This window comes from Balaenoptera physalus, assembly GCF_965194825.1.
Source record: "Balaenoptera physalus genome assembly, chromosome: 10".
NCBI lineage: Eukaryota > Metazoa > Chordata > Mammalia > Artiodactyla > Balaenopteridae > Balaenoptera > Balaenoptera physalus.
The window spans coordinates 75096816-75121840 of record NC_138889.1 but is presented as its reverse complement, the minus strand read 5'-3'; the positions used below and the strand labels follow the sequence as shown (position 1 = coordinate 75121840).

Genomic DNA, 25025 nt, shown 5'->3' with positions numbered 1-25025 from the left:
AGTGCTAACAGTGCCTGACACAAAAGTAGGCTCGGTAAATGTTAGCTGGTGTTGGTGTCATTGTTATATGTTAAGAATATAATTTAAGGAAGTAATTATAAGATGACTGTAAGAAGGCTGAGGCTCAGGGTGGGAGTCTCAGAAGCTGGAGAGAGAAGTGTCTCCCCCACCTAGAATGTCAGGATCTCAGCATAGCTGCAGAACGGATTTGTACACTGGAGCCTGGGTACCCCGATCTGGGGGATCTGGAAATCCCAACAGCCCTGGAAACAGTGCCAGCCCAGATTTGCTCCAGGTCAGGATTCTGCTATCCGCTGTTCCAGGCAGGGACTCGAGACCTGCATGTTCCAGCCTGGGGGAAGCCCCGCAGCAGCCACATTTCAGGCTTCTTAGGAAATCAAAATAATTCGATTTTGATACTTCATTGCTTCCAGGTTTCTTTTTTCCCCCTTCTTTTGCAATTTGGTTTGCTTCTTTTCTTAGTTTTCCAATGCAGTTTCTCTTGACCTGTTCTGTGTTTGCTGCCAGGTCACTCTTCCTCAGTGAGCCTGATTCCTCATCTGTAAAACCAACATCACAATACCCACCCCTAAAAGTTGTTTTTCCAAATGGCATAGGTATGTCGGTTGCCTGCGCAGTGCCTGCTACAGAATAGGTGCTCAGCAGGTGAACTTGGCAGGTTCATGAGTTCATTTGCTTGCTTGCTTCCTTCCTTCCTTTTCACCCAGGACTTCCCTCCACATCTAATGAAGCTGGCTGGCTCCCATTCGTGGGCATAGGCGAAGTCTGTGCAGAGGTGAGATGAGGACATGTGGCCACCACTTGCTCAGAAGATCCCTGCCTGCCAGGGGCAGGCTCCCCAGACCCAGCTCTGTCTTTGGGGCCCTCACTTCCATGTCTAGTTGAATTGGCTCCAGCTGTTTTGCTTCCCCCCAGGAGCAGCTTATTTTGGCTTGAATGGACGACTTGTTTGCCTTCTCTCCTAATGTGCGGTTGTTCAGCCTTCCCTTCCTGCAGAGAAAAAAGAGCTGACCACATTTCCTTTCTTCCGCTCCACGCAGACCCTTGGAAGGGATTTTATTGGTGGCCTTTTCGTGGAGCACTCACACTTGCCAGACGGACATTGTTAAGGGGTTAGATATTTGGCAGCAAAGTGTAGAGCCTCCTCCTCCAAGCAAAAGCATCTCTTTTACCAAATTGGAGCTATAATCTATGCAAGGATCTTTTATTTTTAATTTTTTTCATTTCGCTGATGACTTCCAATTGTTGAACCTTTGTACCTTTGTAATATGTGTGGTGGAACAACTGACCTTGCATGGCCTGAGACCCATCAGGTGGGGTCATGTGAGGATTTAATAGCGAGAACTAACTCATTTTGACACTGGCTATAGCCCTGAGAGGCAATACCTCCAAACCCAGGGCCTTGTAGAGAGCTTAGAGGCAAGGACAGACTTGTACGGTCCTATGCACAGTAGGATGGGCAGAGCGTAAATGCTTACTTATATTGTCCCATTTAATCCTCATACCACATTGATGCACTGTTGTTAACCCCATTTTCTAGATGGGGGAAGCTGAAGTTTAGGCTGAGCAGTTTGCCCCGCCAGGTCATCTGATCAGGAGGAATCTGTGTGTCGGGTCTTTAACCCAGGCCTCTATCTCCAGAGCCTGTGGTCTTCTGCCTGCTGCTGCCTTCCTGCAGACCGTGACTGTCTGGCCTGTTTTTAAGGCCACCAGATAAGATTATTTCATCTCTTCATTTCAATATTTAGTTCCCCTTCATGTTGGCAAGTTCTTCTGTATATGTAGATTATATGTAATCTGGTTCAGATTAAGCAGTTCTCGGCATAATCAGATAAAATCGTGACATTGATGACATTGTGTTGTCATCACACTTCCCTCTCTACCTTCTGAGATTCCCACCCCTTTTAGGATTCTTCTTCCCCCTTCCATTGTCCCTTCTCTTTAAAAATGTTTTTACTTATTTAATTTTTGAGTAATTAATACATGTAACATTATTTAAAACTTAAAAAGCACAGAAAGATTTAAAATGAAAAATTTCCCTCCTGCTTTATCTCCCATCTATCCAGAGTGCCAAAACCCTTCTACCACATGTGCAGCTAAGGCCTATTATTAGTTTCTTCTGTATCTTTCTAGTTTCTTTTTGCAAATATAAGTGAATATTAAGATATATTTTTATCCCCCTTTTTACGTAAATTGTAGTATACTTTACATGCTTTTTAGTGTCTGATTTTTTTTCTTTCAATAATTGATCTGGGAGATCTTTCCATATCAGTATAAAAGCCTTTCTAGTTCGTTATTACAACTACATAATGTTCCAGTGTACCTATATACTGTGATTTATTTAATCAGTGCCCTGTTGATGGACATTTAGGTGATTTCCTGTCTTTTGCTTATTACAAGTAATGATGTAGTAAATTACCTTGTATATATGTTATTTCATATGTGGGTGAGTATAGCTGTAGGATAAATCCCTAGAAGTAAAATTACTGTATCAAAGAGTAAGTGTATTTGTTATTTTGCAAGATACTGCAAAAATTGGCTTCCATAGGAATTACACCATTTTCCACTCCCACCAGCAGTGTATAAGAGTGCCTGTTTCCGCAGCCTCCCTAATAGTGTGTTAGGAAACTTTTGGATTTTTGCCAATTTAATAGGTGAAAAGCTACTCAGGGTGGTTTTGGTTTATTTTACTTTTTAAATTGAAGTACAGTATATATATATACATATATATATATATATATATATATATGTGTGTGTATATAGAGAGAGAGAGAGAGAGAGAGTAAAGTGCACAAATCTTAAGGGTTCAGTCTGATGAGTTTTTATGTATGTATATACTTAAGAAACCACCACCCAGCACAAGATACAGACCATTTACAGCACCCCCCCCAGAAGCCTACCTCATGCTCCTTCTCAGTCAGTACCCCACCCCCAGAGGTAACCACTATTTTGACTTCTGTCTCCAGAGATGAATTCTTGCCTGTTCTTGGACTTCATATAAACGATGTCACATACAGTGTGAACTCTTTTGTGTGACTTTTTTTGTTCAACACATTGTGTCCATAAGAATCATCCATTCTCTATGTAGCAGCAGTTCTTTTTTATTGATCAATAATATTCCTCTTATGAATATACTACAACTTATTTATCCGTTTAACTGTTGAAGAGCATTTGAGTTGTTTCCAGTTTGAAGATTGTGAATAAAGCTGCTATGAACATTCTTATACATGCCTTTTGGCGAACATATACATTTATTTCTCTTGAGTACATAACTAAGAGTAGGATTCCTATGTTACTAGGTCATATGTATAGCATTAACAGATTCTGCTCAACAGTTTTACAAAGTAGTTGTACCAATTTATACTCTTACCAGCAACATATGAGAGTTCTAATTGTGCCATATCCTTGCTAGGTATTTTTAATCTTATTGATTTAGGCCATTCTGCTGAGTGTGTAGTATGGAGTCTCACTGTGATTTTAACTTGCATTTCTCTGGTAACCAGTGATGTGGAGCACCTTTTCATATGCTTGTAGGCCACTTGGGTAGCTTCTTTTGTCTAGTGCAAAGACTGCCCATTGTTTTAAAGTGGGTTTTGTCTGTTTTTCTTAATGATTTGTAGAGATCCTTTATCTTATGGATTCAAGTTCTTTGTTGGATTATATGTATTTCGAACACCTCCTAGGCAGTCGCTTACTCTTTTGCTCTTTTAATGATATCTTTGGATAAATAGATATTCTTAATTTTAATGACGTCTAGTTACTCAGTCTTTTTTTTAATGGTTTGAGGTATTTGTGCCCTACTGAAAACATTTTGCCTATTCCAAGGTCGTGAAAATATTCCCCTATGTTTTCTTCTTATAGCTTTATTCTTTGATTTTTACAGTTAGACCTAAAATCCATCTCAAATTAGTTTTTAAAAAATTGCTCCAGAACCACTTATTGAAAAGTTCATCCTTTCCCTATTGAATTTTGAAAGCTCTTTTGTTGTAAATCAAGAGTCTATATTATATGTCAAGTCTGGTTTTGAACTTTTTTATTCCATTAGTTTATTTTTCTATTTGGGTGCTATACAACACCATCTTGATTATTGTAGCTTCATAATAAACCCCGATATCTGGTCTTGTAAGCCCTGCAACTTTGTTCTTCTTTTTATTGTGGCCTTTCTAATCTCTATCTAGTTTTAGTTACTATGAATGAAGGTTGAGCATTTTTTCATATGTTCAAAAGCCATTTGTAATTTCTTCTTTATGAAGGCTTTTTCCATACCTGTATTGTTCTTCACTGTTACTGTAACAAATTACCACAAAATTAGTGGCTTGAAAGAACACAAATGTATTCTAGAGTTTGAGGTCAGAAGTCTGAAATGGGTCTTAACTGGGCTAAAATCAAGGTGTGAGCAGGCAGTGTTCCTCTCTGGAGGACAAAGGGAGAGTCTATTTTCTTGCCTTTTCCAACTTCCAGAGGCTACCTGCATTCCTTGACTTGTGGCCCCTTTCGTCTTCAAAGTGTCAATGGCTTGGCGAGTCTTTCTCACATCACATCGCTCTGACCCTGACTCCCCTGCCTCCCTCTTCCACGTTTAAGAACACTAGAGATTACACTGGGCCCACTCAGATAACCCAGCATATTCTCCCTATTTTAAGATTAGCTAATTAGCAAATTTAATTTCATCTGCAACTTCAGTTTTCCTTTGCCATGTAACATTACATTCACAGGTTCCAAGAATTAGGACCTTGGGAGCTTATTATTCTGCCTACCACAATATCCTTTGTCCTTTTATGCAAGTGAATTGTTGGTCTTTTTCTAATAAATTTCTAGGAGCTCTTTACATATTAGGGAGATTAGGCCTTACTTTGTTATTTGAATTGCTCATATATTTGCCTAGATTTTTGCTTTTTTTTTTTTTATTCAAACAGAAAGTCCCAAAAATTATAATCATCCTCATCAGTTCACTCAGTTCCGTGTAATTAATTTTTTTTTCATCTTGATATTTTGTTAGCACTTTTATGAATTCATCAATTTTCCATTAGAGTTCTGAAAATGCTTATTCATTCAGTTCAGCAGTATAGTCAGTTACCAGAAACCTGTACTTGTCAGAGTCTTTTGCATGAATATTCCTTGAAGATGAAACCCTTTTATAGGAACATTTTTGCAAAAGTGTCAGAGTACACCCAGAACTGTCTGTAAATGACAAAAGACTTAAAAATGACCATGGTTAAAGATTTGATGAAAGATCATAATAATGCAATTGACAAGGAAATTTAGTTATTTCTGAGATATACATTTTAAAGTAATAACTAGAATTATGACTTATAACATTATACCAGAACATATAAGATTTTTAGGAATTTCATGTAATGTCTGAAACATTTATATTAACATATTTCCATACAAATAACCCAAAGAAAGTTTAGTATTAGTTTTTTTTTTAATTTTTGAATTTTATTTTATTTATTTTTTTATACAACAGGTTCTTATTAGTCATCAATTTTATACACATCAGTGTATACATGTCAATCCCAATCACCCAATTCAGCACACCACCATCCCCACCCCACTGCAGCTTTCCCCCCTTGGTGTCCATATGTTTGTTCTCTACATCTGTGTCTCAAATTCTGCCCTGCACACTGGTTCATCTGTACCATTTTTCTAGGTTCCACATACATGCGTTAATATACGATATTTGTTTTTCTCTTTCTGACTTACTTCACTCTGTGTGACAGTCTCTAGATCCATCCACGTCTCAACAAATGACCCAATTTTGTTCCTTTTTATGGCTGAGTAATATTCCATTGTATATATGTACCACAACTTCTTTATCCATTCGTCTGTCGATGGGCATTTAGGTTGCTTCCATGACCTGGCTATTGTAAATAGTGCTGCAATGAACATTGGGGTACATGTGTCTTTTTGAATTATGGTTTTCTCTGGGTATATGCCCAGTAGTGGGATTGCTGGATCATATGGTAATTCTATTTTTAGTTTATCAAGGAACCTCCATACTCTTCTCCATAGTGGCTGTATCAGTTTACATTCCCACCAACAGTGCAAGAGAGTTCCCCTTTCTCCACACCCTCTCCAGCATTTGTTGTTTGTAGATTTTCTGATGATGTCCATTCTAACTGGTGTGAGGTGATACCTGATTGTAGTTTTGATTTGCATTTCTCTAATAATTAGTGATGTTGAGCAGCTTTTCATGTGCTTCTTGGCCATCTGTATGTCTTCTTTGGAGAAATGTCTATTTAGGTCTTCTGCCCATTTTTGGATTGGGTTGTTTGTTTCTTTAATATTGAGCTGCATGAGCTGTTTATATATTTTGGAGATTAATCCTTTGTCGGTTGACTCGTTTGCAAATACTTTTTCCCATTCTGAGGGTTGTCTTTTGGTCTTGTTTATGGTTTCCTTTGTGTGCAAAAGCTTTTAAGTTTCATTAGATCCCATTTGTTTATTTTTGTTTTTATTTCCATTACTCTAGGAGGTGGATCAAAAAAGATCTTGCTGTGATTTATGTCAAAGAGTGTTCTTCCTATGTTTTCCTCTAAGAGTTTTATAGTGTCCGGTCTTAAATTTAGGTCTTGAATCCATTTTGAGTTTATTTTTGTGTATGGTGTTAGGGAGTGTTCTAATTTCATTCTTTTACATGTAGCTGTCCAGTTTTCCCAGCACCACTATTGAAGAGACTGTCTTTTCTCCATTGTATATCCTTGCCTCCTTTGTCAGATTAGTTGACCATAGGTGCGTGGGTTTATCTCTGGGCTTTCTATCTTGTTCCATTGATCTATGTTTCTGTTTTTGTGCCAGTACCATATTGTCTTGATTACTGTAGGTTTGTAGTATACTCTGAAGTCAGGGAGTCTGATTCCTCCCGCTCCATTTTTTTCCCTCAAGACTGCTTTGGCTATTCGGGGTCTTTTGTGTTTCCATACAAATTTTAAGATTTTTTGTTCTAGTTCTGTAAAAAATGCCATTGGTAATTTGATAGGGATTGCACTGTATCTGTAGATTGCTTTGGGTAGTATAGTCATTTTCACAATATTGATTCTTCCAATCCAAGAACATGGTATATCTCTCCATCTGTTGGTATCATCTTTAATTTCTTTCATCAGTGTCTTATAGTTTTTGGCATACAGGTCTTTTGTCTCCCTAGGTAGGTTTATTCCTAGGTATTTTATTCTTTTTGTTGCAATGGTAAATGGGAGTGTTTCCTTAATTTCTCTTTCAGATTTTTCATCATTAGTGTATAGGAATGCAAGAGATTTCTGTGCATTAATTTTGTATCCTGCAACTTTACCAAATTCATTGATTAGCTCTAGTAGTTTTCTGGTGGCAGTTTTAGGATTCTCTATGTATAGTATCATGTCTTCTGCAAACAGTGACAGTTTTACTTCTTCTTTTCCAATTTGGATTCCTTTTATTTCTTTTTCTTCTCTGACTGCCATGGCTAGGACTTCCAAAACTATGTTGAATAATAGTGGTGAGAGTGGACATTCTTGTCTTGTTCCTGATCTTAGAGGCAATGCTTTCAGTTTTTCACCATTGAGAATGATGTTTGCTGTGGGTTTGTCATATATGGCCTTTATTATGTCGAGGTAGGTTCCCTCTATGCCCACTTTCTGGAGAGTTTTTATCATAAATGGGTGTTGAATTTTGTCGAAAGCTTTTTCTGCATCTGTTGAGACAATCACATGGTTTTTATTCTTCAATTTGTTAATATGGTGTATCACATTGATTGATTTGCATATATTGAAGAATCCTTGCATCCCTGGGATAAATCCCACTTGATCATGGTGTCTGATCCTTTTAATGTGTTGTTGGATTCTGTTTGCTAGTATTTTGTTGAGGACTTTTGCATCTATATTCATCAGTGATATTGGTCTGTAATTTCCTTTTTTTTGTAGTATCTTTGTCTGGTTTTGGTATCAGGGTGATGGTGGCCTCACAGAATGAGTTTGGGAGTGTTCCTTCCTCTGCAATTTTTTGGAAGAGTTTGAGAAGGATTGGTGTCAGCTCTTCTCTAAATGTTTGATAGAATTCACCGGTGAAGCCATATGGTCCTGGACTTTTTTGTTTGTTGGAAGATTTTTAATCACAGTTTCAATTTCATTACTTGTGATTGGTCTGTTCATATTTTCTATTTCTTCCTGGTCCAGTCTTGGAAGGTTATACCTTTCTAAGAATTTGTCCATTTCTTCCAGGTTGTCCATTTTATTGGCATAGAGTTGCTTGTAGTAGTCTCTTAGGATGCTTTGTATTTCTGCGGTGTCTGTTGTAACTTCTCCTTTTTTCATTTCTAATTTTATTGATTTGAGTCCTCTCCCTCTTTTTCTTGATGAGTCTGGCTAATGGTTTATCTTCTCAAAGAACCAGCTTTTAGTTTTTTTGATCTTTGCTATTGTTTTCTTTTTTTCTATTTCATTTATTTCTGCTCTGATCTTTATGATTTCTTTCCTTCTGTTAACTTTGGGTTTTGTTGTTCTTCTTTCTCTAGTTCCTTGAGGTGTAAGGTTAGATTGTTTATTTGAGAGTTTTCTTGTTTCTTGAGGTAGGCTTGTATAGCTATAAACTTCCCTCTTAGAACTACTTTTGCTGCATCCCATAGGTTTTGGATCATTGTGTTTTCATTGTCATTTGTCTCTAGGTATTTTTTTTATTTCCTCTTTGATTTCTTCAGTGATCTCTTGGTTATTTAGTAATGTACTGTTTAGCCTCCATGTGTTTGAGTTTTTTACGTTTTTTCCCCCTGTAATTCATTTCTAATCTCATAGCGTTGTGGTCAGAAAAGATGCTTGATATGATTTCAATCTTCTTAAATTTTCCGAGGCTTGATTTGTGACCCAAGATGTGATCTATCCTGGAGAATGTTCCGTGCGCACTTGAGAAGAAGTGTAATCTGCTGTTTTTGGATGGAATGGCCTATAAATATCAATTAAATTTATCTGGTCTATTAGAGTCATTTAAAGCTTGTGTTTCCTTATTAATTTTCTGTTTGGATGGTCTGTCCATTGGTGTAAGTGAGGTGTTAAAGTCCCTCACTATTATTGTGTCACTGTTGATTTCCTCTTTTATAGCTGTTAGCAGTTGCCTTATGTATTGAGGTGCTCCCCTGTTGGGTGCATATATATTTATAATTGTTATATCTCGTTCTTGGATTGATCCCTTGAACGTTATGTACTGTCCTTCCTTGTCTCTTGTAACATTCTTTATTTTAAAGTCTATTTTATCTGATATGAGTATAGCTACTCCAGCTTTCTTTTGATTTCCATTTGCATGGAATATCTTTTTCCATCCCCTCACTTTCAGTCTGTATGTATCCCTAGGTCTGAAGTGGGTCTCCTGTAGACAGCATATATATGGGTCTTGTTTTTATATCCATTCAGCCAGTCTGTGTCTTTTGGTTGGAGCATTTAATCCATTCACATTTAAGGTAATTATCGATAGGTATGTTCCTATGACCATTTTCTTAATTGTTTTGGGTTTGTTTTTGTAGGTCCTTTTCTTCTCTTGTGTTTCCCACTTAGGGAAGTTCCTTTAGCGTTTGTTGTAGAGCTGGTTTTGTGGTGCTGAATTCTCTTAGCTTTTGCTTGTCTGTAAAGCTTTTGATTTCTCCATCGAATCTGAATGAGATCCTTCCTGGGTAGAGTAATCTTGGTTGTAGGTTTTCCCCTTTCATCACTTAAGTATATCATGCCACTCCCTTCTGGCTTGTAGAGTTTCTGCTGAGAAGTCAGCTGTTAACCTTATGGGAGTTCCCTTGTATGTTATTGGTGTTTTTCTCTTGCTGCTTTCAATAATTTTTCTTTGTCTTTAATTTTTGCCAATTTGATTACTATGTGTCTCGGTGTGTTTCTCCTTGGGTTTATCCTGTATGGGACTCTCTGCGCTTCCTGGACTTGGGTGGCTATTTCCTTTCCCATGTTAGGGAAGTTTTCGACTATAATCTCTTCAAATATTTTCTCGGGTCCTTTCTCTCTCTCTTCTCCTTCTGGGACCCCTATAATGCAAATGTTGTTGCGTTTAATGTTGTCCCAGAGGTCTCTTAGGCTGTCTTCATTTCTTTTCATTCTTTTTTCTTTATTCTGTTCCACAGCAGTGAATTCCACCATTCTGTCTTCCAGGTCACTTATCCGTTCTTCTGCCTCAGTTATTCTGCTATTGATTCCTTCTAGTGTAGTTTTCATTTCAGTTATTGTATTGTTCGTCTCTGTTTGTTTGTTCTTTAATTCTTCTAAATCTTTGTTAAACATTTCTTGCATCTTTTCGATCTTTGCCTCCATTCATTCTTTTTCCGAGGTCCTGGATCATCTTCACTATCATTATTCTGAATTCTTTTTCTGGAAGGTTGCCTATCTCCACTTCATTTAGTTGTTTTTCTGGGATTTTATCTTGTTCCTTCATCTGGTACATAGCCCTCTGCCTTTTCATCTTGTCTATCTTTCTGTGAATGTGGTTTTTGTTCCACAGGCTGCAGGATTGTAGTTCTTCTTGCTTCTGCTGTCTGCCCTCTGGTGGATGAGGCTATCTAAGAGGCTTGTGCAAGTTTCCTGATGGGAGGGACTGGTGGTGGGTAGAGCTGACTGTTGCTCTGGTGGGCAGAGCTCAGTAAAACTTTAATCTGCTTGACTGCTGATGAGTGGGGCTGTTTTCCCTCCCTGTTGGTTGTTTGGCCTGAGGCAACCCAACACTGGAGCCTACCCGGGCTCTTTGGTGGGGCTAATGACAGACTCTGGGAGTGCTTACGCCAAGGAGTACTTCCCAGAACTTCTGCTGCCAGTGTCCTTGTCCCCACGGTGAGCCACAGCCACCCCCCGCCTCTGCAGGAGACCCTCCAACACTAGCAGGTAGGTCTGGTTCAGTCTCTCCTGGGGTCACTGCTCCTTCCTCTGGGTCCCGATGCGCATGCTACTTTGTGTGTGCCCTCCAAGAGTGCGGTCTCTGTTTCCCCCAGTCCTGTCGAAGTCCTGCAGTCAAATCCCACTAGTCTTCAAAGTCTGATTCTCTAGGAATTCCTCCTCCCGTTGCCGGACCCCCAGGTTGGGAAGCCTGACGTGGGGCTCAGAACCTTCACTCCACTGGGTGGACTTCTGTGGTGTAAGTGTTCTCCAGTCTGTGAGTCACCCACCCAGGAGCTTTGGGATTTGATTTTACTGTGATTGTGCCCCTCCTACCATCTCATTGTGGCTTCTCCTTTGTCTTTGGATGTGGGGTATCTTTTTTGGTGAGTTCCAGTGTCTTCCGGTTGATGATTGTCCAGCAGCTAGTTGTGATTCTGGTGTTCTCACAAGAGGGAGTGAGAGCACATCCTTCTACTCCGCCATCTTGGTTCCTAGTCCTAGATTTTTGCTTTTTGTTTTTGCTTTTGATGTTTTTATTTTGTCATATTTTTACCATGCAACTTTTTCTTTCACTGTAGATGAAATTTACCAGTCTTTTCCTTTATGGCTTCTGCATTTTGAGTTAGAGGATCCCTCCCCACACCACGGTATAAAGGACTTTCCTCATATTTTATTCTAGTACATTATGGTTTTATATTGTACAAATAAATCTTTGATCCATTTGGAATTTATCCTGATATACAATGTCAGGTATGGATTCAACTTCATTATTTTTCCAGGTAGCTATTCAATAGTCTCAACACTATTTATTGAATTTACTTTTTTTGGCTGCCTTCCTGAGTCCTGTCACTACCAGAGTAGCCCTAAGGCATAAAGAGAAGCAATGACTTAACCCAAGATTGCCCAGCTAGTCAGTGGCAGAGCTGGGGCCAACACTTGCAGCCAGCTCATGTTGCTTACACAGGGCTTGTGGATGGTTCTCAAGGAGCTTTCCTAAGTGGTTGTGATCTCCCCAGCTGTTTGCCACGTGGAGAGGGACTGCTAAGGCAGAGCAGCGTCTTTTAAGTCATTCCCTAGGTTCTGAGTGCTCTGTCCCAGGTCCTGCTTCTCTCAGCTGTGGAGGTGATGTACTTGTTGCCAATATCACACCGCTTGAGACACCATATTTTCTTCTTTGCCAGGCCAGAATGTGATCAGATCTTTCACATTCAGGAGAGATGTTTCACAATTAATACAGAGATATTTTTACAGACCATTGGTTATCATTCGAGTCACATTTCTATTGAGTCATTTGTTTTCAGGGCGTAGCCTCACATCACAAAAAGTGCCTTCTTAGCTCTCAGTAAAGTTTTTCACTGTTACTCCTAAAGAAGCAATGTTTGTGTCACTCCACAGTAGCCATTCTACATGAGACCACAGGTGAGGGTGCCAGGCTGTCAAGGAGGCTCACATAACTTGCTAAATTACTCACTCTCTCATGCCACCCTTTTTGGGCACGAGATTAACCACCATGTTTTGGCATAATGCTCTGGTCCTTTTTGGAGTTACTTACAGTAGCAAAAACTGTAATTGTGACTCACTGCACTGGTTTACAAATACTCAAGAGGCTTGGGGCCTTGCAAACGTAAATCTAACTAAGGTGAGCTCAAAGTAAAAAAGTACGAAGAGTTTAGAGCAAGACAGAGACAGCCTTCTGCAGTGGAAGGGCTGAGCTCTGCTCCCAGCTCTGTCTGCCACTAACTCTCTGTGTGATCCTGGGCAGGCCCCCTCCCTCTCCAGGCCTTAGAATCCCCATCTGGGAAATAGTTCTAAAATCTGCTCCATCACTCAAGTCTGTCCTCATGTGACCAAACTCTGTTGTACATCTTAATAGACCTGCACTGTCTACATTTGTCTTGCATGCAGTAGGTGCTTTGTATGTTTGTTAAAAGCTGAATGAATGTTATATACAGTATTTTCCTTATTCCCTCCCATCAGCTTGCTCGTGACTGATAATGTGCCCTGTAGCATTCTGGGTGCTGAGAAGGAATACAGCAAATGGTCTTACCTTATGGAACTCACATTTAATGGGAAAGAGACTTAAGCCTGGCATGTGGTATGTGCTTAATAAATACTGAATGAACAGATGAGTGAGTGCAAAGCAGAGGGTGACAAGAATCAGAAAGAGTGAAGAGGAAGGAATGATTAGTTTTGGAAATCCTCATGGCAGAGGGGGTTCCTGAGTGGAGGAAGGGTAAAGAGCGTTCTGTGCTGAGGGATCAACATGAGCAAAGGGAAGGAAGGCTTTAAAGTGTGAATCATGGTTGAGAGACAAGTGGTCAGCCAGCAAGACAGCAGAGGGTCAGCTAAGGCCGTCTCCAGTAACATTGACTTTACTGTACAGACAGTGTGGTGCCATTAAGGGTTATTTAGGAAGACACTCAAAAGTTGATGATTGCAGCAGTGGATTTTTTTTTTTTAAGATAATACCTTTTTACAGAGTAAAAGAGAACTGACAGTAGTAGATACCTACTAAGTATGGGCGCCACTCTGAGCATTTTGCATATATCATTTCATTAGGTCATCACCATGCAAGGTAGAAGGTAGACGGGTTTTCCAGATGGGAAAATGGAGACTCAAAGAGGTGAAGCCCTGGATTCAGACTGACATCTGCTGACTCTGAGGTCTGCATTTTTCCCCTCAAGTGCTCCCTGCAGAGGTCAGGCTTTGGCTTAATTAGCATATTAAGCAGCATTTATTATACTAAGCTTATAGCATGCACGTGACTTCTTTGGAAGACAGAAAAAAGCAATATCAACTGATAGTACAATACTTGTCTGGAGGGGCAGAGGCCAGCCTGTATCCCAGTCTATCCTCAGAGCCTAGCACCTAGGGGACCATGTGCAGTGTGGGGCAGCTTTAACAATGGCCAAGCAGTCAGGCCCATGAGCCTGCTCTGTCCTTCCATAGACAGGAGCAAGCTTCCTGAGTCTTAAGTAGCACCCTGGTATCTCCCTATGAACGCCCAGACTCTCAGTGTTGCCTCAGTGTAGCACCCACAGGCCTCAGCTTGCACCAGGACCCCTAAATACCACCTACCCAGTGGCTGTCCCTGTTGCCTCTCATCTCTGTGGAATCCCCTCTTCCTCCCGGGTGCACCTAAGCCCTTAAATGCAGAACAGCTGTGACATTCATTCCAAAGTGCTCTCCCTAGGCAAGGCTTCAGCAGCATTCTGTTTGCCCGTTTGATTATTCACAGATTTAGTCACTCATTAAGAAGCTGCACCATGTAGTAGAAAGAGTCCTGGGCCAAGGGACCTGAGTACCAGATTAGCTGCTGTCACCTTGGGCAGGCACTTTCCTTCTCTGGGTGTGCTTTTCTTTTTGGATAAAATAAAAGAAATCTGTAAGATAATCTTCAAGGTCTCTTCCAGCTCTGACACTTTCTGAGACTGCGTCTTGTTCATAAAATTCATAAACTCACACCTTCACCCTAGCATGGGGTTAGGGAATACTTCTAAGAGAAGACATGATGTTTGAGGTGGGTCTTAAAGGATGAGCAGGAGGAAGAGAAAGACATTCCAGGGAATGGGATCAACATGAACAAAAGCATGCAGAAGACATGGCTAATTGGGGGAAAAGAGGGGATTGGGAGGGGAACAAAGCAGTGGGAAACAAGGCTGTGGGGATGCCTGAAGCATGAGGAGACAGGACTTCATCCTCTTTGGTAACAAGGAGCAGGAAAGGTCTTAAAGCAGAGGAATGACTTGATCTGATCTGTTTTCAGAAGCGAATAGCTGGTCAACAAAGGAATCTTGGAGGAATGGCAGTGGGTTTGATTTTGTGGCTTTGTAAGATAACTAGTTCGGTAAGTTTGTGGTTTTCAGCTTGCGGCAAGGAAGGTGCTGCTGCCCTTTTGGCCTCAGCACACTGGATGTCTGATTGTTACGACTAGGCATTGTGGCTCCTGAATCCCCATCAGACTTCTTGGCTCGGACTCTGCCCCATACTAGTTGCAACTCCAGTTCCACTCCAAGGCCAGTCCCTCCCTCTTCCCGTGGCAGCCAAGATGCTGATTTAGGAAGCTGTGCAGTGTGACCCTAGTGTGGCATGCATGCATATGCCAGTAGCCTCTTATGTGGCCTTTGTGCTTTGTCAGTTTTTTGAACCTGTTCACTTTATTCAGGCAGCACTTCTTAAATAAATTCTGCACATGAAGAGAATTTACTGTGATCAGTTGGGAACTGACTTGCAGAAATTTTCAGCAAATGGCATTATATAGCAAGAAGACAAAAAAAAAAAAAACCCCGCAAGTAAAATGATAGGGACTCTTGGACAGATGCTTTTTAAAAATTTAATTTTGCCAAATGGAATGGATGGCCAAAGGCTTATAGGCTTCTACTATGGGAGGGGACTGCCTTTCTGAGGGAGGGGAGCAGAATTTTAGCTGATCTAATGTAAGAAGAGGCATAGGGTCCTAGAATCACAGACTTTGAAGGTGGAGCGGACTTCAGAAATGACCTAATCCCCACAGAAGAGGAAATGAAGGCCTAAGTGAAGAAATGATTTGCCCAGAGTCACACAGCAAGTCAGAGGCTGAGCCCAGGATGCCAGCCCCCAGGTCCTGACTCTAGCTGGCACCACCACACCTCTTTGGAGACAGAGCATCAGCAACTTCTGAGGTGAGCTCCAAGGCCCCCACCCTTGTCACGCTGACCTGGCAGCCGTGGCCTCAGGAGTCCTTGATTGGGCTCACTTCTGGGTAGTTTCTGCTACACATCCACACCGGAGGTACCATATCCTCCATTTCCCTCTGCTGCAGCAGCTCACAGGTTTTTAGCAAATGCAGCCTGGCAACAGACAGAAATTATACCTGTTTCCTTTTATTTCTTAACTTTTGAGCCTCTCCCAGGGGTTGCTACATGAACTCAGTTATACTTAGAAAAAAAAAAAAGGTAAAGATTTCAATAATTCAGCTTTTGGGGGGAAGGTAAGGAGAAATAAGGGCCTAGGAAGCCAACAAAGGAGATTATCAACTCTCAAATAATCTTTAGGGACCATGATAACAGTAACAGTTGACATAATTGGTCCTTACCATGAACCATATGCAGTTTTACACAATATTAATTTATTCTTTACATCAACCATAAAGTAGGTACTGTTATTATACCTGTTGCACAGATAGAGAAACTAAGGCACAGAGAGGTTAAATAACTCAAGGAGAAGAACATTGTCCTGGGTGCTCTACAGTGTAAGGATCTGGGTATCCAAAGTGGTGGATTCATAATTAGTGAGTGATATTCTCCCAAATTATCAATAAATTGATAAGAGATGCAAAGGGATCTCTTATGGCTGCCAAAAAGCTCCAGCCTCAGCCTGTCCCGGTGAAAGCAAAGAAGGAGAGTGTTCCACTTTCTACGATAAAGAAAACTGGGAGGGTTTATATACACAAAGGATGATAAGATCAGAAGCTAAACAGGGGTGGAAATGTGAGCTGAAGTCAGCAGAGTAACACTTAATTGGGCATAAATGTAAGAGAGGGTGTTGACTGCCTCCATGATTCCTGGTCAGCTGGCACTAGTGAGGCAAAGCCGGGGGAGGTGGCTGTGGCCGTGTTCTCAGAAGGGAGTATTTGAAACAGATACCTTCCAAATGCAGGACTTCCCATACCCTAAGGAAGATTTCTTTTTAATCTGGCCCTTTAGACTATTCAGATGCTTTTATTAATCTTCTGTTTTTTGTGTGTGACTTTAAGTAAATAATATGCTTGCCCTTCAAGGGCTTTAATTGAACAACTATAAAAATAAAGATAATAATCTGGTCCCCCCCCCCCCGACTTCTTGCTTCATAAAGGCTTCCTGATGTTGTAAAATGTATAACTGATTAGAAAGGAAAAGTAATCATTTTGCATAAAAAGCAAGATAGAATATCATAGTTTTTTTTTTTTTTTTTAAACTGTTCTTAAATTTATTTATTTATTTATTTATTTATTTATTTTTGGCTGTGTTGGGTCTTCGTTTCTGTGCGAGGGCTTTCTTTGGTTGTGGCGAGCGGGGGCCACTCTTCATCACAGTCGCGGGCCTCTCACTGTCGCGGCCTCTCTTGTTGTGGAGCACAGGCTCCAGACGCGCAAGCTCAGTAGTTGTGGCTCACGGGCCCAGCTGCTCCGCGGCATGTGGGATCTTCCCAGACCAGGGCTCGAACCCGTGTCCCCTGCATTGGCAGGCAGATTCTCAACCACTGCGCCACCAGGGAAGCCCAGAATATCATAGTTTTAATAAATATTGTTTTATTATAATTCTCAAATGAATTCAATGTGATTTAGTGGGGACACTAAGTCCATGACAGTTGCCTGACTAGGTTTCAGATCTCAGCCCTGGCATTTTCTAGCTGTGTTACTTTGAGTGAATTACAACCTTCCTGAGTCTCAGTTTTCCTATGTGGATAAAGAGAATGAGAATACTTAAAGCGTTATTATGACAATTAAGTAGGATAATATATGTAAAGGACCTGATACATGACACCAGCAGTACATAAAGATTTCTTTTTTTTTAATCAATGCTAAATATTATCCCTTTTTTAAAAATTAATTTTTATTGGAGTGTAGTTGACTTACAATGGTTTGTTAGTTTTGAAGATTTCTATAACTCCACATCCTTGCCAAAACTGGGACTGATCCAGCTACTAATTTTTACTAGTCTAATAGGTTCTATCAAAATAAAGATTTTGTTTCAGAGACAGAAACACTCTGCCCAGGTTCAACCAGAGAAACAGACCCAGTAGGAGACATATATTAAGAGATTTAATGCACAGAATCTGCATATACAACTGTGGAAGATGGCAAGTCTGAAATCCACAGGGTAGATCTTCAGGAAGGGCAGGCTGATGCTCCAGTCAATAGGCAGAACTTCTTCCTCAGGGACACCCCGGTTCTCTTCGTAAGGACTTTCAACTGACTGGCACAGGCTCACCCAGATTATCTAGAATTAATCTCCTTTATGTATCAATAAAATCAACTGATTATAGAGGTTAATCACAGCTACAAAATACCTTCACAGCAACACTTAGATTAGCGTTTGATTGAATAACTGGGTACAGATTGACACATAAAACTGACCATCACATAGTCCAACTTGTATCTTTTTTTTTTTAATATTTATACTTAATTTAATTTAATTAATTAATTAATTTATGGCTGTGTTGGGTCTTCGTTTCTGTGCGAGGGTTTTCTCTAGTTGTGGCAAACGGGGGCCACTCTTCATCGCGGTGCACGGGCCTCTCACTATTGCAGCCTCTCTTGTTGCGGAGCACAGGCTCCAGACGCGCAGGCTCAGTAATTGTGGCTCACGGGCCTAGCTGCTCTGCGGCATGTGGGATCTTCCCAGACCAGGGCTCGAACCCATGTCCCCTGCATTGGCAGGCAGATTCTCAACCACTGCGCCACCAGGGAAGCCCCAACTTGTATTTTAGGAAAATCATTCTGGGGATGGGAGGAAGGCTGAGTTGAAGGAGAGAGAACCTGGAAGCAGAGAGACGAAGAGAAACCAGAACATTACCTTAAGGGAAGGGTGATGAGGACCTGAATTAAGTAGTGGCAGCTGAGGTAGAAAGTCAGAATCGACTTAAAAGGCCACGCTCAGCTTGTTGGGACTAAGTGACCTGGTATGAACAGCGTTGAGAAGAGAAGGAGAAGAATGGGCAGGATCAGGGGTGGTACCAAGTTTTCTGCTTGGTAGACTGGGTAGATGTGTTGCCATTGACCGAGACAGGACATACATGGAGAGGAAAGAGTAGGCTTTAGGGAAAGTGATGGATTTATTTTTTAACATAACCAAGTGTGAGATGCCTGTGGAACACCCAAATAGAACGACCTGGTAGGAGATTGGCATGAAGACTTTTAGCTCTTTAGAGAGGTCAGAGAGTTTCTGTAAAGAGAGGTTAGTGAAGCAGATCTACATAAATAGTTTTTTCTTCATGTATATATGGATAATGTTTCTGCTAAGTGGCTTTGGTATAGGGTGTGCTGTTGTGATGCCTTTGATAATGTTACATCATTGTAACCACTCTGTGATTATTCCTGCTGCTGCAGTAACTTAGCCCAGAGCAGAGACTGCTTTCCTGGTCAACTTTTGCAGGGACCTACCCGTCTTACAAGACTTTCTCCCTAGGGGTCAAGACGCCATTGTGAGGGTTAGGTCCTCAGGAGGAGCCCATACCTATGAAAGCTCTGTCTCCTGAGGAAAATCCAGGATGGAGTCACTAATTTCTGGGGAGTGATCTGAAAGCACGTATACAAAGCATGATGAATGACTATGTGCCAGCTCACAGCCCCCTAAAATAAGGCCAGCCCAGGCACGCTGTCTGGGAAGAAGCACCCTCTGCTTTCCCAATTTCCAATCCTAGACCTCCTCTGAACAGGTCTGCAGATAATGGATGGGGGTTTTGTGCACTGGGAGGTATGGGAACATGGGGAAGACGAAGGAATGAACATTCACTGAGCACCTTCTATGTGCCATGCAGTATGCTGGGCACCTTCGATTAAAATGGTGACAACTAACACTCACCAAGATTTGCCTTGGTGCAGATGGCTTGTATGGTGCAAATGGCATGTATGGTTTATTTTCCTCTATTTAATTGTCACAACAACCATATAAGATGGGTACCATTATGAACCACATTTTAGAAATGAGGAGATCAAGGCAGAGAGATGAAGTGACTTGCCCAGGGTCGTACAATTGGTAGATATCTAAGGTGGGATTTGAAAAAATGTTCTGATTCTGTGCTGCCTCTCTCTGATACTGACACAGCCACTCTCCCCTCCCTGGTCCTGTCATTCAGGGGAGCAAGACTACAGGGTTCCTTCTCTAATAGTTCTTACAGATTTCTGTCTTCACAACTTTAGGGAGCGGGTGGGTTGGAGGAAGCACTGGGTGGGGATTAGGACACACTTAGGTTCCTGTCCCAGCCTCTGTCTGACTTTGGACCTTAGACCTTAACCTTTTGTTAAGGTTCATCATCTATAAAATAGACATACTAACATCTGAGGATCAGATGAAGAAATTGCTAGGAAAGTGTTTTTGTAAACTTTGGGGGTTATTCTGTTGCATTTGTACCTACTGCCTTGCTTTTCAGAATATCCTCTTGCCTGTTATCTTCCCTAACCCTGACTCCTCTTAGCCTTTATTATGATTTATGACATTTTTATCACTTAAAAGTCTCTGATAATCATGCCTCGAGGCAGGAGGCCACTAAAATTCTTATATAAATAATTTCATCTCCCTGGGCCAGCTGGAGGGGGCGGGGAGGTGTAGCAGATTTAGCAGCTGCTGAAGCTATAACCAAGAGAAGTCTTCTTGTCGGTCACAGGAGTGAATCATTCAAATGGCTGCTCTGCTGAGTCCTTCCCAGAGCCATAAGGCAAACTGGATAGCAGTGTTGCTTTCATCACTCACTAAGCCTAAAATGAAGCTCAGCTTCTTACTTTGAAATGTAGCAGGCATGTGTATTTGAAAGAGCATGGGTTCTGGAGCCAGCATTGCCACCTACTAGCTAAGTGACCTTGGGCAAGTCATACTGCCCAACTGGGCCTCAATTTCCACATCTGTAAAATGGGATTGGTAATACCTGCCTCACAGGGTCATTGTACAGCTCAGATGAGACCATGGGTGTAAAGGGCCCAGTGTGTACCAAGTGCTCATTAGACTCTCAGTAATTCTTGCTGCCCTGAGTCTCTGAGCTGTGGGAATGAGCACCTTGGGGACGTCGATTTGATGAGGGGTGAAACAATCTGGTTTCCAGAGTGCAAAGGCAGAGGACTCAGTAATAGACATTTGAATCACAGTTCTATTTTTAGTTCCATCCAGCCTAAGATTTAAAAATGTGGTGTCTTCACCAAGGGGGGAAGGTGGTGGGGAGGTGGTGGGATGAATTGGGAGATTGGGATTGACACATATACACTAATATGTATAAAATAGGTAACTAATAAAACAATTTTTTTTAAAAATGTGGTGTCTTCCTCATGTGTCCCTTCCTCCTTTCTGTGTAAGCAGTGGAGGGTCGGGGTGGGGAGGGGATTGCCCAGCTTCTCCTGCCTTGGCAATCCTGTCTTTCTCCTCATTGGAATCCAGCACGGTCGCCTTGGTTACCATCAGCTTCAAGGGAATCCGTGCAAATGCTTGAACACGAGTGTTTTACTCTAGTCTTCAGGCTTCTAGTCTTTACTCTAGGTTCTCTCACCGCCAAACTGGCCTTCAGCTTAAAACTTTGGAGGAATTTCATCCATCACCCCTGCCCATATTCACAGTGTGGCTGACTTCATGAATTCAGGGCGCGGCAGTAAATATTTTTCCAGCAGGTCTTGTTCTCCAGAGGCACACATGCCCCACAGAGCCCGCCAGCCTCAGAGCTCTGGAGAGCCTCCTGGCGCTCATGCGACGTAGAAGAGGAATGCAGACTACTGGGCACCCAGGAGGCACATAAGAAGAATAATAATAGCAAATGTTATTTCATGTCTTCCTTGCAGCACCCCTCTGGTAGGCTGGAGTATGGTTTAGTGGCTAAGAGCACAGGATTTCAAAGCAAAGAGAACAGGGTTTGAATCCTAACTCTGCAACTTAACACTGCGTGGCCTGGGGCAAATTACTGAACTCCTCTGAGTGTAGGTCTCCTTATCTGTCAACTGGAGATAATAGTACTCATCCCACAGGCCTGTGAGGATGAGTGAAAGAATGCATGTAGAGCCTCAGCACAGGGCCAGGTACACAGTAAGCACGAAACACAAAGTAACTGTGGCATCAGTTTTACAGCAGAGGAAACAGCAGCCCGGGGAGGTTAACTCATTTGTCTAAGATAGGCATTATCCCTATTTTATGTAAAAGGAAACTGAGGCTGACAGGTCAAGGATCTTGCCCAAGGTTATACAACTAGTAAGCAGCAGAATCTGAACTTTAAACCAGGTCTCCTGATGTTTTACCAGAAGCCTCTGGAAAACTGGAATAGATACCCCAAACCAGTTTATAACTGGCCCCCTGGTGGTGGAGCTCCAGCCCAGCCTCCCTTCTGCTGAATCCCTCTCTCTAGACATGCGTGCTGGTGAAACGTGTGTGCGTGCACACACACGTTTGTATACAAATACATACATCTAAATGATGGAGCAGGAAAACATCCTGGGAGACCATGATTCCCCAGAGTGCTCAAGGGTTACAGTGTTTTGGTTAATGGATTTTCTCAGAGTATTAACCCCGTGGCTTCAGTTGTTGTTGAGGGTCATTTTGAAATGCATTGCAGCCATTCACTTTCTGATGCTAGAAGGGGCTGTCTAGTGAGCATAATTAAATCCTCCTTAAATGATAGAGAATCTTAGCAGAGTCTCCAGTCCTCATTAGAATGACCAGTCGTGATGTTCAGGACTCTAATAACAATCTGTACATCTGTCTGGGTCTCTTACACTCATTGTATCATTTAATCATGGCAACAGCCCTTTGTGTGCGTTGGGAATGAGGAGCAGGATGGGGACATAGTTATCCCCATCTCACATGTAAGAGAAACAGGACTCAGCATGAATGCCTTTTTGGGGATCATATAGCTTAAGAGTAGCAGAGCTAGAACTGAAATGACATTTGCCAAGGTAGGGCAGTAAAGCAGAAAAAAAATGGTTTTTGACCCAGACATACCTGGGTTTAAATCTCAGTTTTGACATTTACTAATGGTATTGACCTTGAGCAAATTACTCAGTCTCTCAGGTCCCAACATTTCTCATCTGTAAAAACAGGGAGAATAATAGTTCCCTTGCTGAAATTATTTTAAGGTTATTCCAAGTATATAATGCACATAAAGCAGCTAGCGTTGTGCCTGGTCAGAGTAGGCCCTTAGCACATGGAAACTGTTACTATTCTGTCTCCTAGTCCAGCGCTCTTTCGGTTTTACCAAGATGTCCACTACTGAGATGTGGAAGGTTCAGGGGAATGGACTGACCTGTCTTGAGCCCATCAAACTCTAGAAGTGCCTTTCTGAAGTAAATATATTTTCATTCGCTTAAGGAGGGTGGGGTTTTTTTGTTTTATCTCTTTCTAGTAACAGAGCCTGAGGCAGATTTTTATTCATAGGTAAACTTAAATAATTTTACATCAATAGAAGAGGTGCTGCAAAGCAATAAAGTAAGTATCATAAATGGATGTTACTGATAGTAAATGCTCATAGTCTGGAAATGCTTTTTGGATCATGTAGGTCTGTCTTTAAAAATGACAGGATTCCTATGCATAAAAATATGCATAGAATTTGAATAGGAGAACAGGAGACATTTCATGTAGGGTCAAAGGTATGAAGGTAAGACAGTGTAAGATATGCTTGACCAGAACAGAAACTGTAATATAAGGGGAGCATACATGATACGGTTGGGAAAAAAGGCTCATATATAGAGCTTCACATGTGCATGTAAACATACACATATTACTCTCATCTCCTACCCGTGTACATTGCTAACCTAAAGTCCTTACTTGGAAGTGATCAGAGGCATTGGCCAAATAGATCTTACTGCACTCAGCCTTGATCTGTAGGAAAGCAATATGATGTAGAAGAAAGAGCCCTGGACCAGGAGTTAGGAGATTCCAGGATTGCTCTTGGTTCCACCCCCATCCAACAGTGTGACTTGGATGAGACATGTAAGCTCCCTGGGCCTTACTCCTCATTTATAAAAATGGGCCACTTTCAGAAAATCCTTTGGAACTATTTACCAAGAGCCTTGAAGATGTCCATTCACTTTCATTTCTTAATTCATATCCTGAAACTGCTTAGGAAAGATCTTAAATATGGAAAGAGCTTTATGGTTAAAGATGTCGATCATAGTGTTTTATAATTATTACAATTAGAAGTTGCCTAAATGTCCAACAACTGGGATTAGATAAATTTATGGCCCATCTGCTTGACTAAGTTGGTCACATAAAAATGAAAACAAAAAGGCATATGTTAAAAAAAATACTGGGAAAATCATACTTCCCAATGTAGGCAACATTCTTGATGTCCTCTGGGATTCTTCACAATCTAGCTCTAGCCATTCACACCAGCATCCCTGTGCCACCGCTATTTACCATATATGACGACCTTACTGTGGTGACCTTAGGACATTTTCCTAACAAATGCCTTTCCCTTTGTATGCTTTTATATGTCCTGTTCATCCCTCCTGAAATGCCCTTCCCTCCCTTGTCCAGCAAGTGAACACCTGTTCTCCTTCTGGGCCAGCTTTAGATTTCCCCAACTTCTTAGAAAGAATCAATTGCTCCCTCATCTCTGTTCCTGTACATTTCATAAGGGGCCTCTAACACCTATGTATCATGTTAGTCTTCTGTGTCTGTTTCTGTCTTTCTGTCTCCACACATAAACTGGACATCTCTTGAGGGCCATATCCCCAGTACTTAGCAGAGGGCCTGGCATTTAATGGGCATTCAGTATGTGTTGATTGAATTATTTTTCACTTTTTACTTTTTGTTTTCCCATGTTTTCTGCATATTTTGTAATGACCCTGCTTATGCTCATAATGGAAGAAAAAAACAGTAATTCATTCATCCATTTATTTTTAAGGAGGTGACTGGCCTAATTCAAAAGTTCTCAAACCTGGCAGTGCATCAGAATCACCAGGGAAGCTTATTAAAATGCAAATTCCCACATCCCTAGACAGGCTTCCTCAAACCCAATGTCTAGGGCAAGGACCTGAATCAGTACTGTTAACAAGCCACTTGGTTATTGTGATGCTTAGCCATGTGTGGGACTCCTTGACCTAAGTACCTCTAAGGTGCTTTCAGCTTAGAGTCTTTCTCCTTCTCGGAGTGACCTCCTGTCCCTTGCTACCCCTGCCATGAGAGGCTTCACCATGAGGGCATTGTGGAGCAACAGGCCAGACAACAGAGAATAGCTATAATAGCTGCATTTATTGAGCATCTGTTCTGTGCCAAGGACTGCTTGTTTTATCTGTACAACAATACTCTAAGATCAGTTTCATTATCTCCATTTTACAGATGAGGAAACAGAGGCAAAGAAAAGTTGTGTCTTGCCCAAGGTTAAGTAACAAGAATGCAGTGGAGCTCATATTTGAATTCAGTTCTGTCAGGCTTCAAAGCGCAGGAACCAAAACCTCCCTTACTGCCCCTTCTCTGCCTCCCACTGAAGGCATCCCGGCAGGGCCAGGTGCAGCCCTGCTGT

At 41.4% G+C, this 25025-nt stretch overlaps 1 protein-coding gene across 4 annotated transcripts in view; it reads left to right on the top strand.

Annotated features, from left to right (window-relative positions):
- Positions 1–25025, top strand: part of SERGEF (secretion regulating guanine nucleotide exchange factor) — a 246322-nt gene that overhangs the window by 143832 nt on the left and 77465 nt on the right. The window contains exons 11-12 of one of the 4 annotated variants that reach the window (XM_082476672.1): positions 729–796; positions 22736–24969. The exons of the other annotated variants lie outside the window; for them this stretch is intronic. Of the exons in view, the coding sequence (XP_082332798.1) occupies positions 729–796; positions 22736–22804 (137 nt within the window). The 3' untranslated portion in view covers positions 22805–24969. Of the gene's footprint in view, positions 1–728; positions 797–22735; positions 24970–25025 lie in introns of those variants that run through there. 4 annotated transcript variants of the gene reach the window in all.